The sequence below is a fragment of the Microcebus murinus genome, chromosome 1 (assembly GCF_040939455.1).
Source record: "Microcebus murinus isolate Inina chromosome 1, M.murinus_Inina_mat1.0, whole genome shotgun sequence".
NCBI lineage: Eukaryota > Metazoa > Chordata > Mammalia > Primates > Cheirogaleidae > Microcebus > Microcebus murinus.
The window spans coordinates 39,835,931-39,852,074 of NC_134104.1; the positions used below are offsets into that span (position 1 = coordinate 39,835,931).

At 35.2% G+C, this 16,144-nt stretch overlaps 1 protein-coding gene across 1 annotated transcript; it reads left to right on the top strand.

Moving 5' to 3' along the window:
- Positions 1 to 14,912: 14,912 nt before the first annotated feature.
- Positions 14,913 to 15,777, top strand: LOC142870069 (small ribosomal subunit protein eS4, X isoform-like). The gene has a single exon (XM_076001028.1). The coding sequence runs from the start codon at positions 14,916 to 14,918 to the stop codon at positions 15,705 to 15,707; it is 792 nt and encodes a 263-aa protein (XP_075857143.1). The 5' UTR covers positions 14,913 to 14,915; the 3' UTR covers positions 15,708 to 15,777.
- Positions 15,778 to 16,144: the final 367 nt, after the last annotated feature.

Consider the following 16,144-nt stretch of genomic DNA (forward strand, 5'->3'; position numbering starts at 1 on the left):
TCGTATCTAGTACACTTGAATCTAAGAATTGTGTAGATGGGTAGTTATAAATTGAAGAACACAGAGTGGCATTAATATAATCATGTGTCTCTTAAAAATGGGGCTTTGTTCTGAGAAACATATTCTTAGTTGATGACATTGTTATACAAACATGATAGAATGTACTTACACAAAACTAGATGGTATAGCCTACTACAACACCTAATTTATATGGTATAGCCTAATGCTTCTAGGCTACAAACCTTTATGCCATGTTACTCTACTCAATACTGGAGGCAATTATAAAACAATGGTAAATATTTGTGTATCTAAACACATCCAAATATAGAAAAGATAGAGTAAAATTACAGAATTACAATTTATGGGACTGCGATCCTGTATATGGTCTGTTGTTGACTGAAAGGTCTTTATACCTCACATGATTTTTATATAGAAAGTTACACAAAATTTGAGTTGAAAAAAATGGAAAATGAAGAAAGAAAAGTTGTATGACCTCTCCCTGGTCAGTTAGGAAAATTCTAATAATCTTAAAGTAGTGTTTTATGATGAGGATCTAGGGGAATTTTGACCTTGGAAAAACATGTTACGTTACTCATTCCACTGCTATTATCCCACACCTAGGAATAGCAGATAGTGAATCTAGACCTGATTATTGACATTGACATATGATCTTTAAGCGCTCTGAGAAAAATAGTATGTCTTTTCTGTCGTGCCTGAGAGAATGTGTCTGCCTACCATAGAGTCGTTAAAGGTCTCATTACTATCGTCTTTCACATTGATCATAAAAAATATTTCAACTGATTAATTTCTCCTATGAATGGATTGCTTTATTATAGTTTTATTTAGTAGATTCTATTGTTGTTGTTGTTATTTTCTTTTTTTTTTAGAGATTCCCCCCGAGTTGTTGTTTTAATTCCTTCTTATATATTTCAATCTCCTTAGTTGTCCTTAAAAAGGCCAACTAAGGAGATTGAATTCTAATTACAGATATTAGAATTAGAATGTACAACCAAATATTAAGGAATATCGCTAATATCACTCTCTCCTTCTCTCTCTCTCTCTCTCTAACTTTCCTCTACCTTTTTCCAGAAATACATAAATGTGGGTACCTCTGTCCTAGTCCACATCTATTATTAAGTAGGTTGGTAAAAATGAAACTGTAAGAATAAAAGGCAGTAACTTTCTTTTAAAATAAAACAAAAGCATAACGTAAACTTTTAGTCTTTGCAAATACAAATATTTTATTTTACCAATGTACCTAGAGTTCCACCTTTAAAAATCTCATGTGATTGAAGGAAAACACTGAAACTGAAACTGTCTAATGAGGTTGCTGCATAGATTAATGCAAAATAACGAGAGCCTTTTGAAAACATGGCATGCCTTATGAATGCACATGAACAACCAAGACATTAATAATTAATAATATATAAACAGGTTTATTCTTTTTTCAGAAAAATTAAACTGTCAGACATTTTCAGTATATTGTACAAGCAAAGGAAAATTGATGGAACTTTTTTTGGTCTAAAAATGTAACGATTACTGAACTAAAACATAAATGATTATCATTTGACATCACCTAAGAAACTTCATAGATATTTTCTAGGAAAATTTCGATTTGGCCAGGTGGTCACTATTTGTGCTCATTTGTTTCCTTGCTTGCTATCTTGCACATGGGAAACACATATACCCCTCATTTTTACTCTTGGGACAGAAAAGTCTAACAAAGATAAAGCAGAAGAAGGTGCCATAGAAGACAGAAAGCCCTCAGGACTCTGTGCAGGCATGACATCTGTGAAGGAGAGAGAAATGGAAGGGGGTGGGCAGAAAGAGTATAATATAGTTTTTCAATGCTCTCTAACCCAGTTCTGAGGCCCTGGCTAGAAGCCACTCAGTGCCCCTTCTTAAGCATCTGACTAAGTCCATACTTTAACCATTTTGCTTATTGGCTCTTACACCGCAGGCCTCTATGCAAGTTTCTTAATTGCCCCAGAGCCCACGTACCAGGCTACTGAGGACAGCTCCTATGCCTTGGACACAACAAAATTATTCAAATTAGCCAATGCACAGAGATAGGGGAAACCTAGCTAACACTTGCTTCCTTGTCATATGTAAGCTACCCCCCTAAAGCTCCAGTTTGCTGTTACCTTGTCTCCAGGTGCGACTCCCAATATGGCCCTGCCTGACAGTTATGCCTTGTTTGGAAATACAGTCCCTTGGTATTCATGGAGGATTTGTTCTAAGATCCACTGTAGATACCAAATTCCACACATGCTCAAGTCTCGTATAAAATGGTGTAATATTGGTATATGTACAACCTATGCACATTCTCCCATATACTTTAAATCATCTCTAAATTACTTATAACACCTAATACACATATTCCCAGGTGTCATTGGCAGACATCTATCAACCATGAAAGAGCCAGCAACAGGATGAAGCCTATGCTCTGTGGGTGGCAGAACGGCCACTGCACCACGCCATACTGGGAGCTTGCTTGCCCCTGGAATTCAAATTTGTAGTCAGAGTCTGGGTACCTTTCTGTTCTCTATAGCAGAAAGTGGCCTACAGAATTTAGTTTTCAATGGTTTGCTTATATATGTGTGTGCTTTTACCTATATAACATAATAGTATCTGAACATACAAAGTAGTATATTCTGTGAAGATTCAACAAAGCTCATTCATTTTGGCATTTTGGCCTTTCAACAAATGCAGTTCAACCAGCTCTCTGTGTCCTTCCGTGTGAACTGAGGAGCTAAACAGCAATGAAGTACATTAGGGACAATGCTTATAAAGAAATCTGACCTAGCAAGTTCTTCTAATCACCTTTGCAAATATTGGTATATTTTGACATTGTTTAATAAATGACATTGCTTTAATAAATGCAAGATTCTGGTACAGTTGATTATCTGCTTTACTTTTGAAAAGGGTATCGATCACTTGACTTGAATTAATGATGCAAGTTTCTTAATTGGACAATCAGGAGCAGGAAGCTGGATAAATGTTCAAACAGAAAAGCTTCTCTTTTATTGACTACTTCATAGGCACTAACGAGATTATCATTTAGTGTAATTTTGCTTCTTCTACTGATTGAATATCATGAGTGTACAATATTGACTTTCCTTGATGATAAAATGCAATTGAGTTATTAAAACTCATTTTAATGGCTTGGGATTTGCCATGTAATTTACTGCAGACATTCTTGATTATTTTAAGAAGCTATATATTTTTTTCTACTTATTGAAAATTTTGTTTTCTACATAAAGTAGTCTGAACTGCCTTGGCTTTTTTCTTAAAATCAACACATTTAAACTTAAACTATAAAAGACACTGGGTTTCAAACCTTTGTACCTTCTTTAAAAATGCAATTCCTAAGATTTCCTGAAAACTATGATTGGCTTACTCCAAGGTCTTAATGATCAGGGTGGGAGGGAAGATGTATTATGAGGAAATTAGACACCATGGTATTGAGAACAGTGGTGTCCCTAGAATTTCTGTTAGGTAGACAGTGAGGGATTCCGGGTCTTCCAGGGACAAAAAGTGGCCCCAGTCCTGATGCTGTCCCACCTTAATCCCATCCCAAGTGACTGCCATACCTGGGGGAGAACGGAATATCTTACAAATCTGCCAATCAGAACTTAGTGTGCCAACTGCAAAAGAATGCAGAGGACTCTCTAACCCACAGGCCAATTGGCATAGATACAAAAGAATGTGGAAAGTGATCTAAAACAAACAGCTTTTAGAAAGGCTCATAGGAGACCTGCATGCATAGTAAGACTCAGGTCATATGACTCCCAACTGTCCAATGAGAGTGATTCCCTGGTGATGTCTGAGCCACAAGGGAGGTCCCAATCCACACACTATACAACAAGGCTCAGACCATAATCAAGCCCCTTTTTGCCCTCTTTTGCTATGACAATGGGTCCAGTCATCATCTGTGGTATATGCATCTCATTCTGTAAACCTATGTCTTGCTCTTGCTCTATAATCCTATCTTTCTCTCCTTAATTAACCCCATTTCCTTGCTTGCTTTATATTGGTGTATCTGGTCATTCTTCAGCCATGAGTATGCCAAGAACCAACATTTCAGACTGAAACCCAACATTTGTACTTCTTTTCCTTCTCCTTCCCTTCCTTTTCATCTTTTTATAATCTATATCACTCCTGATTGCATATGCATTTTCAAAAGCATCCACATGTCTCCTCACCTTTGATATCCCAATTTGAGGCAGGTGTTATTTTCCACATCTTATAAATAAAAGTATTGAATCTCAAGTAATTTGGTATTTGCTTTACATCAAAGAGTTAGTAGACAGCAGAGTTGGAATTAGAATGTATGCCTTTTGTCCTCCTTAGATTGCTTCATGATCTGATCCAAACTCTTCATCTGACTACAGATTGATTCAAAAATTATTAGTGCATTGGCTTGTACATGTGTAACATATGCAGTATATTTATATGACACATTTGGAAGTAAATATTGTTATTATCATTCCTAGTTGTTTTTTTCCAACCCATCTGAATGTGTATTCATTAGTGTAGGCTTCTTATACTCAGCATTTACTTGCATTAGTGTAGGCTTCTTATACTCAGCATTTACTTTCAGATGTGATTTGAAACAAATGGATAGAAATATAGTTTTCATGTCACTTCTGTTAAGAAGAGCTAACAATATGAAGTCCTAAATGAAAGGCCTTCTCCAAGTGATAAATTTTTCAAATTATTTTTCCTTTTTTTGTTTCTAATACAATCATACCTGCAATCTGGCAGAAAGGAATTCATGAGGATTTGGCATAAAATCTGGTATCCTAGAGTCCAGCACATGTTCCCACAGCATAGGGTAGATTGAAAATTAGTTCATTATTTATTCTCCATGTGCTTCCTGGAAAGCTAAAGGAGCTATGGGAGTCCTGAACTGCTCTAACTGTTTTCTATTCACTACTTTTCACTAGGTCATGAATATGCTTATTAAACACAGGTTCACTGAATCACATAAATCCTTTCCCTGGGCTCATCATGATGGAGACCACCCATCCACTCACCACACTGAGTTCTTTCCAAAAGCAAACAGGTAGGTTAGAAGTGTTCCTAACACACAGAAGCAGTAGTGTCTGAATCCAACTTCAGTATCCAAAGTCTTTTTTGTCAGTTACCCCAAGTGGGATAGAAAGAAGCCCCGAGTATATTATTACCATTATACAATCCAAAGTTGAGAAAGAGATTACTCAGATAAGGTATTTTCAGAGGGGTCTATTACAAATATTTAATTTTCAAAGGTGAAGACAGAAAGGAACAAGATCATTATTATTCCGTAAACTCTAAAAATTTGAACAAACAGCACTCTCCCTGTTTGATGATCTAAATGATAGGAAGAAAAAAAACAACAGATTCTCTCATTCAGAGAAAATTTGAGCTGTCCTCTAGTTCCTTCTGTCTAATGTATCATCTTTATATTATTTGCACTAAAATTTCACCAGTTTCAAATTCATTAATTTCTTCTGCAAATGTTTCAATAAGACTTTAGGACACTTAGATGTTGAATATGTAAATAACAATACAATAATGGAAGGACTGCTGCCTTTAATAAAAACTTATCTTCCTTATTTGTATATAAAGCAAAAATCATATTATTGTTGAAAAGTCATGTTGTGATATGTTATGAATCTAATAATAGTTTCATTTCTTTACTATCTTTATTCAACCAAAACTTTGTGTGCCTACTCTGTTCAGAGATTGCTTGTGATTAATGACTGAATAAAAAACAGTTCCTTCCTCCCTTCATGAGATATTCATGTAGAACAGCACATTTAGTGGGATAAATCCAGTAAATCATATGCTACCAAAAAGATGATATACTTGGCGATAGCCTTGTCATTGCCCCTATGTAGATAGACATAAATAGGATATTTCTATTGGAGAATACTAAAGACTAGGCATAGATAATGAGAGATGACATTAAGTGTCTTTCAGAAGCAGCAGAAGAAAGATTACATAAGTTTGTTGTGTCAAGAGTTTCAGGACTCAAAAACTCCCAAAAGTGTAAGTTTCTTTGACACGACTTCCTCAATAGTAGAATTATTGACATATGTACCATGTTTGTTTGTTTGTCATTGTGCGTGATGACCCTTGTAGCCTATGTGAGAGTGGCCATTTGTTCAGAGTTTCTCAGGCCTGGACATGTACACACCCCACTTGATAATGCCTGTGAATCGAATTCATTGAGTCTGAGAATTTCTTTTCCACCATCCTCAAACCCAGTCCCAGTCTTCTTGGACTCTGTGAATAAGACATTGAATTAGTCCATCCTCCAAATATAATGTTTTAAAGAAGATGTTTAGACATATTTCTTTCCTCAACTAACTTTATTTCTTTGATTCACTATCTTTTCCTTTTATTTATGGACCTCAACTACCTCTCGAGTATACCTCAAAGTATAATCAGTTTTTATATTAGAAATTATCTCTTCTAAATCAAGTACTTCTCTACATCTCCCATGACTCTTTTGCTCTAATTGCCTGTCATGTTCTTTAAAGAATTAGGTTCTCTTTAACTATAAATAAAAAATTATACAAAGAACATTCAAATGGAATGCTTACCATTTCTGGCATAATAATGGAATCCTTATTTTAATATTAATGATTATTCTTTGGGTGGAATAGAGAAATACAGAGAGACAGTTTCAAGAGTGAATGAACAAGGCCATTTGAAAAAGAAATGGTAAATTTTAATATAACTGCAAGAAAGAAATGTTATTACTTTTTAATTGTTTAGAAGCAAAGCCCAATAAAATAGACATCTTTCTCACATTATATTGTGATCTCCCTTCATAATTTTATTATTTTAAATGTGAAATGATATTGTGATGATTCTCTTTTTGAGTTTTTAGTAAAATGAATTTGTTTGGAATTTGAATTCAAAAGAAATCTTCACTAGTCCCATTGAGGCAATCTTGCTGATCAGCAACATTTGGTGCAAATAGTAATCAAGCTTCAAAATTATGCAAAACATTCTCTATTTCTCAAGAATTCCACTGAATTATTTAAAACTCAGTGATGGAAACAAGCACCAGCTGTGGTGTGAAGGAGGTGGGAATTTGTAAATATGCACAAAGGATTGGAACGTTCAGTGAGCATAATTCATGTAGTTGCACACCCTTCCTCTGGCTGGACTCTAGTAAAACCACACTGAAACCTAACTGTGCAACATACATCATTTACCCAAAGAGAATTTTTGTGTTTTCAATTAAAAAGTGTTTGTCCCAGTATCTTGCCATCTGTTTAAAACTTTCAAGTAATATCATATAACTTCAACTCATTTGTATGGGCAGTTTATTGATGCGACATTAACTACAACGTGTGACTGGCTGAAATGTATAGCAATGGCTTAACCTCAAATGGCATCAAAGCAAGGATCAACATCATTCTCTTCCCAAAAGATTGTCACTTTGTGGATAACAGTGCATGGTAATTTGCTCAATAAAAATAAAGTTATATTAAGGAAGCAAAGGCAAAAGTAAAAATATTAAGGAGCTTTTTTAAAAAAATTCAGGATATTTTGGGGGTACAAACATTTTGGTTGTATGTAATGCATTTGCCTTGCCCAAGCCAGGACTACTAGCCTGCCCTTCCCCCATACACTGCACTCTGCTTCCATTAATTGTGAGCTTGCTCCCCCAATCCTCCCACCTGACAGGCACTCAATGAGTATTACTACTACATGAAGAACACCTTAGTGTGGATCAGTTAGCACAAGTTTGATGGTGAGTACATGTGGTGCATGTTTTTCCATCCTGTAATACCTCACTTCGAAGGATGGGTTCAATCTCTGTCCAGGAAAATATAAGAGGTGCTAGTTCACCATTGTTTTTTGTAGTTGAGTAGTATTCCATGTATACATATACCACATTTTATTAATCCATTCATGTATCTATTAGCATTTGGGTTGTTTCCACAGCTTTGCAATTATGAATTGTGTTGCAACCAAGGAGCTACTTTAAACCTAAATATTGCTTTCAGTTATAGTGAGAGCACAGTAGAAGTGGCAGAGACTCGGCTGTCTTAGCACATCTCTGTTGTACAGCACAATATGTAAAAAAATTCCATAAGCCAAACACATGTAGCTATGGTAATGTTTCTGCCCTTCTCTGAAAACCCAAGGTGGACACAAAAGGATGAAGAGGAGTGGGAATGTATACTGACCTGTTTGCTGTACTTATATTACTTTATTGGCCTATGATCTACAGAGCCACTTATCAATGACACTTTCAAAAAGACAGTAATAGGCTAATATTTGTGCTCTTTCTTCAGAGCATTGCATACTCTCTATAAAAGCAGATACTATTTCTGTGTTTCTCTTGAGTTAGGATATATGTATGAAACTTCTATTATGAATGCTTGGAACTTTGAGAAAACCAAAAGAAAAAAAATATGGTCCCTGTCTAAAAGGAATTTAAAATCTTGTTAGTTAATATGTGTGATTTACCAAACCAGACACCTGGAGCTATTAACATTAAGGAATGCCTATGTTACTCATAAATTTGATGACAATAAACAAACACTTAAAAAATTAAATTTCTAAGTAATATATATTAAAACAGATATGAGGGAATATATCTTTCTTGTTGATACATTAGGAAATTGATTCTTCTGTGAATAAATATAAACCTGTCCAAAGAGGTGATGAATCTTTACAGACCTTTTTATACATTGGGGACTATGGGGAAAAAATAGTCAAGGTTATGATATTACTCAATTAATTTGAAAACAACTGTTTCTCCTGGTCGTAGTACGACTTGCTAAAACACCTTCCTGCTTTGTGGCTTCTCTCGCTCAATGGAAGAGAAAAGAAAAATGAGACGTTGAGAAGAAGGATGAAAAAGAAAATTATTATTAGAAAGAGAGTAGGTACCTTGGACATCATCAATGGGGAAAAAATGGGAGGACGTAAGAAGAGCTGGTGGCTAAGAGAGTTTGGGACAGATCACAAAAACTGGTAGATCTGAGCTCAAAAGTAACTTAATTAGCTCTATCCCAGAGAGAGTCAGTTAAACAAAGAAATTCTCCAGATGCATTTTTTCCCTCTTTTTTATGTACCAAAAGGAAGTGCTTCTATTATATGTTGTTTCACAGAGCATGTGTTTGGTCATATTCTAAGTAATTTTGCTTGAAATAATACGGCTTTATTGAAAACACGAGCAGGAAACAAAAAGTGCTTATGTCTCAGATGAGGATTGTCATGAACATTTTGCACAATTTCACTGTACAGTGTGTCTATTCTAAGTGCATGTGACATTCTAAATTGCCTATGGGAAAGCATGAGACCAAAGAGAAATTAAAGTAATTCCTAAACTAGAGGGAAAGCCTAAGCCTTCACTCCTTTTATTTTACATAATGAATAAAGTTGCTTGCTGTATTGATAAACACAAACTTCTAAAGCAAGAGTGATAGAGGAATTTTTATTTATTACTTTTAAACACTTTAAGTGTGTTCTTTTTACCTTTTCAAAAAGAAAGACTTAGAGTGGGCAAAATTTGAAAAAAACATATTGATGTAGTATACTAACATCAGCAGATTACTTTTACATGCATAATGTAGTTTAATCATTATAACCACCTTGTAAATTGGTATCAACATTTTAATTTTAGTGATGAGAATTGACGAGATTGAATGATTTACTCTAGGTATCCTAAATAAATACTGGAAAATTCTGGACAGAAACCAGAGCTTCTGACTCTATGTTCGGTACTTTTTTCTACCACAAGTGTGTACTATGTTGCTGTTTTCTTCCAACTTCCTTGTCTCCACCCCTATTAAGCCATCAGTCCTTCTGTTAATTCTATTTTTCTCCACAGTCTTTGCAGGCTTTACCTTCTTTTGCAGCGCAGAGTCATCTAAGTAGCAGATTGTTTGAACGCTCTGAACTTCAGCCACTTCAAACGTGATACTAGTAGAGTAAACCTACACCTTTTTGAGTCCTTAATATATTTTATGTGAATTATCTAAGAATGCCAGAAGAGCCTTGACAAAGTAGCTATCTAGCTACATAAATTTTTTTCCCTAATGAAATAGAACAAGCCTTAAATTCTCAAGGACACTAACTTGGTTAGACATATCTATACAAAATTGTAAACCCTTCCTTGTGTTGTTCCTTCTTTTATTCTTTTTAAGTTCCCACTCGGTACCTCCTTTCAGGTCTTATTTTTCTGCCTTTCTCTTATTTTTCATCCTGCATTTCCTCCCAGAGATGCATTCTGGTCTGTTTTTAATCTTTTTGTAAAATATATTGTATCTTCATGTACTAATATATTGCACTGATCATTGCGTGGCCCGTTCTCCAATCATCGATTCAGTAAATATTTGCTATGTAGTAGAATTTGTGCTATGCACTAAGGACAAAAATATACGCCATCTTTTAAAGTTTTTTTTTCCCCAAGTCACTTTCTCTAATACAAAGAGAAATATAAATTCAATAGATGATGCATTGTTAATAGATGATGTAAAGACGTTCAGAAGCACAATAAAGGTAATAAATTGGTGGGAAGATGGATATGCATGAGGTGTTAGCATATGAACTGACCTTAAAGGTAGAATTTAGAGATTGCAAGCAATGTGGCATTCCAGAAAGAAGTAGTACAATATTTAAAGTCACAGAACACGGAAGAGCATTGTGATTTTGAAAGATGGCTGGCTGTAGATATTTATTTGGAAGTGGCAAAAGATAGAGTTCAAAGAGTAGGTAAGAGCTAAATTGCAAACAACCCTTTATGGAACATCAAGAAGCAAATCCTTTATCTATGGGTAATAGGACCTACGTAAGGAGTTTTAAAGGGGGAATAATGTAATCAGCTGTATGTATTAAAAAGGTATGCCGATGGCAGTAAAGAGAATGGATTAAAAGAGGAGAAAGATAGGAGGCAGGGAAAAGAGTTAGAAAGTAGTTACATCCAATTATGTCATGATGAGAATTTTAACTATGGCAGAAGCTAAAGATAAGTGGTAGGTCAAAATGATTTTTAGAAAACAGAAGTGTGAGTCGTATACATAAGTAACACAGAAGATAGCATTGTTGACTCTGTCAGGGGAAAGGATGGGTTCAAAGTGAAAGTCACAGACTATAGGAAACTTATAATTCAGTAGGATTTTCAAAGTGAATAATTGCCACTCTGAAGGACATTACAGTGATGGAGGAGAAAATGTGGTGAAGCTGTTCTGAAGTGGGAGATGTCACGTGTCATCTAGGATAATGGATTGATAGGAAAGGTGAAGCTTGCAGGTGGTAAAACCACTGTGGGTCAGAAATTCTTGGTTTTTGGAGGAAAGTGTCTCAATGGAGAGAGAATTTAATCTCTGGTGGAATTCTGAGCCTCAGAGGGAATCTGACATCTCATCAGTGTCTAAAAGACACCCTAAGGCCATAACACATTTGCTAATGCATTAGAGCTCCGTGGTACCATCAGCTAAGCTTCCAAGAGTTAGGATTGCTTGGAGTTCTCTCCTATAGGGAGATACAAGTTTGTACTTTTCTTCAGACAGGAACCACAGAACATAAATTATTCATTTAAGAATAAGACTGAATATAGAGATGAGAAAGACACTCAAGCAGATGATTTAATTCAGAAATCTTACCCCCCACCACTACAAAAAAAAAAAAAGTAGTCTCTTAAGAGTCAATAAGAGAAAAATCTGTAAAATATCTTAAAGCATTTCAGGAGGTAGCTGCCAGTGAAGGAGCTGAAAATGAGATTGCTGGGATAATCATGTCAAAAAGTAGACTCCTGCAGAGAACCCACTGAGGCAAAAGCAAAACAGATGTGTTTGACAGGTCGGAAAATGGCAGCAAAAGAATGAAACATTGAATTTGTAAATTTATTTTAAAAAATCAGCTTCCCTAAGGGTTTTTTTTCTCAGGGACTTTTGAGTAAAGTAAAAGAACTTGTTAGAAAGAAAAATGTAATTGTATTTTTAGGGGCTTAGGACAAAAAATAATTAAATATATGAAACAAGTTTAAAATCACAGACTTTAGGTATTAAAAGTTTCCTTAGCATCAATTCGTTACTCTACCAATATGGAGAAAAGAAATGTTAATAGAGCCCATGTGACCAAAAGAAAAAATTAAATGGGGCAGGAGAGAAAGCTGATAGGTATTAAGTAGCTACTATGGCCTGAACACATTGCTAGATATTTTACATATGTTTTTTTCATTGAATCTTCATAAAAGTCTTATGAAATAGGAATTATTTTCCCTATTACATAGGGAAGGTGACTGAAGCTGGGAGAGGTTAAGTAAATGTATTTACTTATATAGCGATCTTGTTCCAGAAAAGATTCCAAAGGTATAAGAATGATTAAAGTTACTTACAATATGGCAAAAATAATAATAATTTTAAAGTGGTGAGACAAATGCTAAAAAAAGAATGATATAAAGCAAAGAGGAAATAAAACTACATTTTTCCTTAAATCTAAAAATGGCTTAGTTGAATACATCTCTCTGATACTTGATGATAAAGAAACATGATGCTTCCCCATTTTACGGTTCTAATCCTCTCAAGAGAATTATGTCTCAGAGTTTCTGGAAAGCTATCATTAACCATAGCAAATCCTCCAGTTTTTTTGTTCATGAAGTTCTTATGGGGATCCAGGATTTAGCAAGAAAGTCAAAGAAGTTCTTTAGGTATGGCTATTACCTAATAGTGCACTTAAAGCAAGTTGCCTTTTTTAACCAGGTTTGAGGGGAGGAGGGAACACTCTACCAATCCACCAATCGGAACTTAGCATACCAAGTGTAAAAGAATGCAGACACTCTAGTCCATGTGCCAAGAGGTATAGGTTTAATAGAGTCTAGAAAGTGACTTAAGATAACTTAAAGCTAATCATCATGTCATTAGCTTAAATCTACCTTGTGGTTCACCCCCCCCCCCAAAAATGGGCTTTCAGAGAGGCTCACGGGAGATCTGCATGCACAGTAAGACTCAGGTCATATAACTCCCAACTGTCCATCAAAATGGGTTTCATGGCCGGGCGCTGTGGCTCACGCCTGTAATCCTAGCTCTTGGGAGGCCGAGGCGGGCGGATTGCTCAAGGTCAGGAGTTCAAAACCAGCCTGAGCAAGAGCGAGACCCCGTCTCTACTATAAATAGAAAGAAATTAATTGGCCAACTGATATATATATAAAAAATTAGCCGGGCATGGTGGCGCATGCCTGTAGTCCCAGCTACTCGGGAGGCTGAGGCAGAAGGATCACTGGAGCCCAGGAGTTTGAGGTTGCTGTGAGCTAGGCTGACGCCACGGCACTCACTCTAGCCTGGACAACAAAGCGAGACTCTGTCTCAAAAAAAAAAAAAAAAAAAAAATGGGTTTCATGATGAAGTGTAAACCACAGGGAGGTCTCTATCCAGACACTATAAAACAAGACCCAGACCATAACCAAGGTCTCTCTTTTGCCATGACAAGAGGTCCAGTCATCATCTGTGGAGTATGTATCTTACTCTAAACCTATATCTTGCTCTTGTTTTGTAATCCTATTTTGCTCCCCCTCAGTAAATTTCACCTCCTCCTTGCCTTTGGTGTGTCTGGTCATTCTTTGGCCAAGAGTACACCAAGAACCAAGAACACAGAACAAGACTGCCAAACTTGACATTAGTACCAAATTAAGAAAAAAAAAGAAAAGAAAACTATAGAATGAACATATAACTTAGAGTGTTCTAAATTCTAAGTTCTATTTTTATTTTTCTGCCTACTTTGAATCTGCTTACTGACTTTTCTACTAGTATTAAGATAAGATTCATTGCCTATGATATTACAGGCAGGATTCAAAAACAAAAAATCATAAAGGGCTTTCAAATTAATGGCTTTACAAATCAAGTGGCTTCTTGATATAAAATATATAGTAATTAATCCAAGTGTCTGATAGTTCACATGACTTAAGTGTCTGATAGTTCACATGACTTAAGTGAATCCTTAATAAATAAGCTGTGTTTTTTAAAATTATTGGTAAAATTAAAATGGAAACATCTTTAAAATTGTCAGCATACATTTTTGCCTGGGTTTGCTGGTCAAACTGTTTTATATTTGTTTCTGACAGATGTTTTAAAGTTACAAAACTATAAACCCAACTTAAAAACAGAATAATCTTTGTGTGACTCTGTGGTGAGTAAGACTAATAGTATTATTGGCTTAATAAAAACAACTGTATCTTGTGAGTTATAGGCAAAATACCCATATATTTAACCTTAATGTTCTTACTTAAGTGAACACCTGGTATTCACAGGCTATAAAAATGGTTAACAGAAAAATAATTTGAAATGATGACTAGCTTTTTTAAATATCTCAATTTTCATAAGTATTCTAGGTGTAATTATTAAAATTTAATAAATTAGGTGAATGTAAATAGGATAAACATTTATAAAGAAATGTTATGTAATTTTAAATTTTAGTTAAATTAATATTAAATGAAATCATATATATTTATTAAATGGATCATTTCCAAGTAAGATTTTAAAAAACTGAAACAAATTGTTAAACATAAATATTTTTGTTCTTGGCTTCTTATATTTTGTAAAAGAATAAATATATTTGGGTCTATTCATACACATAAAAATATTATGAATAAACATGATTCCAAAAGTTATGAAAAGGTTCTCATCTATAAAATACTGCTATATGATAGTTCAAAATTGTTAGTTTTCTATGTTCTGACTACAAATTAATTTAGGTCACTAAGAGTTAAAGTTTTAATTAATATATATGTCTGTATACAAAATGTGCCAAAGAAAATGAGATGTGTTTTTGATATGAAAATTATGAGAAAGACATAAAAATTGTCCTTAACTGAAATAAAAAGAATAATTTTGTCTAATTCAGAGGTTATTTGAAGGTTGTTTCAAAATATGGGTTTAACTCTTTCTGTGCTTAGCGTAGCCATGGCCCGCGGTCCCAAGAAGCATCTGAAGCGTGTAGCAGCTCCAAAGCATTGGATGCTGGATAAGCTGACCGGTGTGTTTGCTCCTCGTCCATCCACCGGTCCCCACAAGCTGAGAGAGTGTCTCCCACTCATCATTTTCCTAAGAAACAGGCTTAAGTATGCCCTGACAGGAGATGAAGTGAAGAAGATCTGCATGCAGCACTTCATTAAAATTGATGGCAAGGTCCGAACTGATGTAACCTACCCTGCTGGATTTATGGATGTCATCAGCATTGACAAGACTGGAAAGAATTTCCATCTGATTTATGACACCAAGGGTCGCTTTGCTGTTCATCGTATCACACCTGAGGAGGCCAAGTACAAGTTGTGCAAAGTGAGAAAAATCTTTGTGGGCACAAAAGGAATCCCTCATCTGGTGACTCATGATGCTCGTACCATCCGCTATCCTGATCCACTCATCAAAGTGAATGACACCATTCGGATTGATTTGGAGACTGGCAAGATTACTGATTTCATCAAGTTTGACACTGGTAACCTGTGTATGGTGACTGGAGGCGCTAACCTGGGAAGAATTGGTGTGATCACCAACAGAGAAAGACATCTCGGGTCTTTTGATGTGGTTCACGTGAAAGATGCCAATGGCAACAGCTTTGCCACTCGCCTCTCCAACATTTTCGTTATTGGCAAAGGCAACAAACCATGGATTTCTCTTCCTCGAGGAAAAGGTATCCGCCTCACCATTGCTGAAGAGAGGGATAAGAGACTGGCAGCCAAACAGAGCAGTGGGTGAAATGGTCTCCATGTAACATAATAACATGTTAAAAAGTTATTTGTACTTAATTAAAGATATTACAGTGTGAAAAAAATATGGATTTAAAAAGAAAATATTAACAAAAACAAGATACAAAGAAATCAGTGTATAGGAGAAAGATGTGAAGAAAGTTATAGGTATGAAGATGTATTTTTGGTGAGAAAGGTTAACTAGAAAAGAGAATAATTTTGTATGAGAAAGAATTTTGTGTGGTAAATTTTTATCCTAAAGTAAAATGACTAACTGGTTATTTAAAAAAGAGGAAGCATAGGCAAAGAAGGAAGTCTAAGAATGTTGTCAAAGTTCTATGTAAGTTGTAAAAAGTTAATAAAGGAAAGATTTATGAATGGAATTTTGCCTGTGATCAGATTGGCTATAATTAGAAGATAATTATTTATAATTTCAAAGCTTGAGAT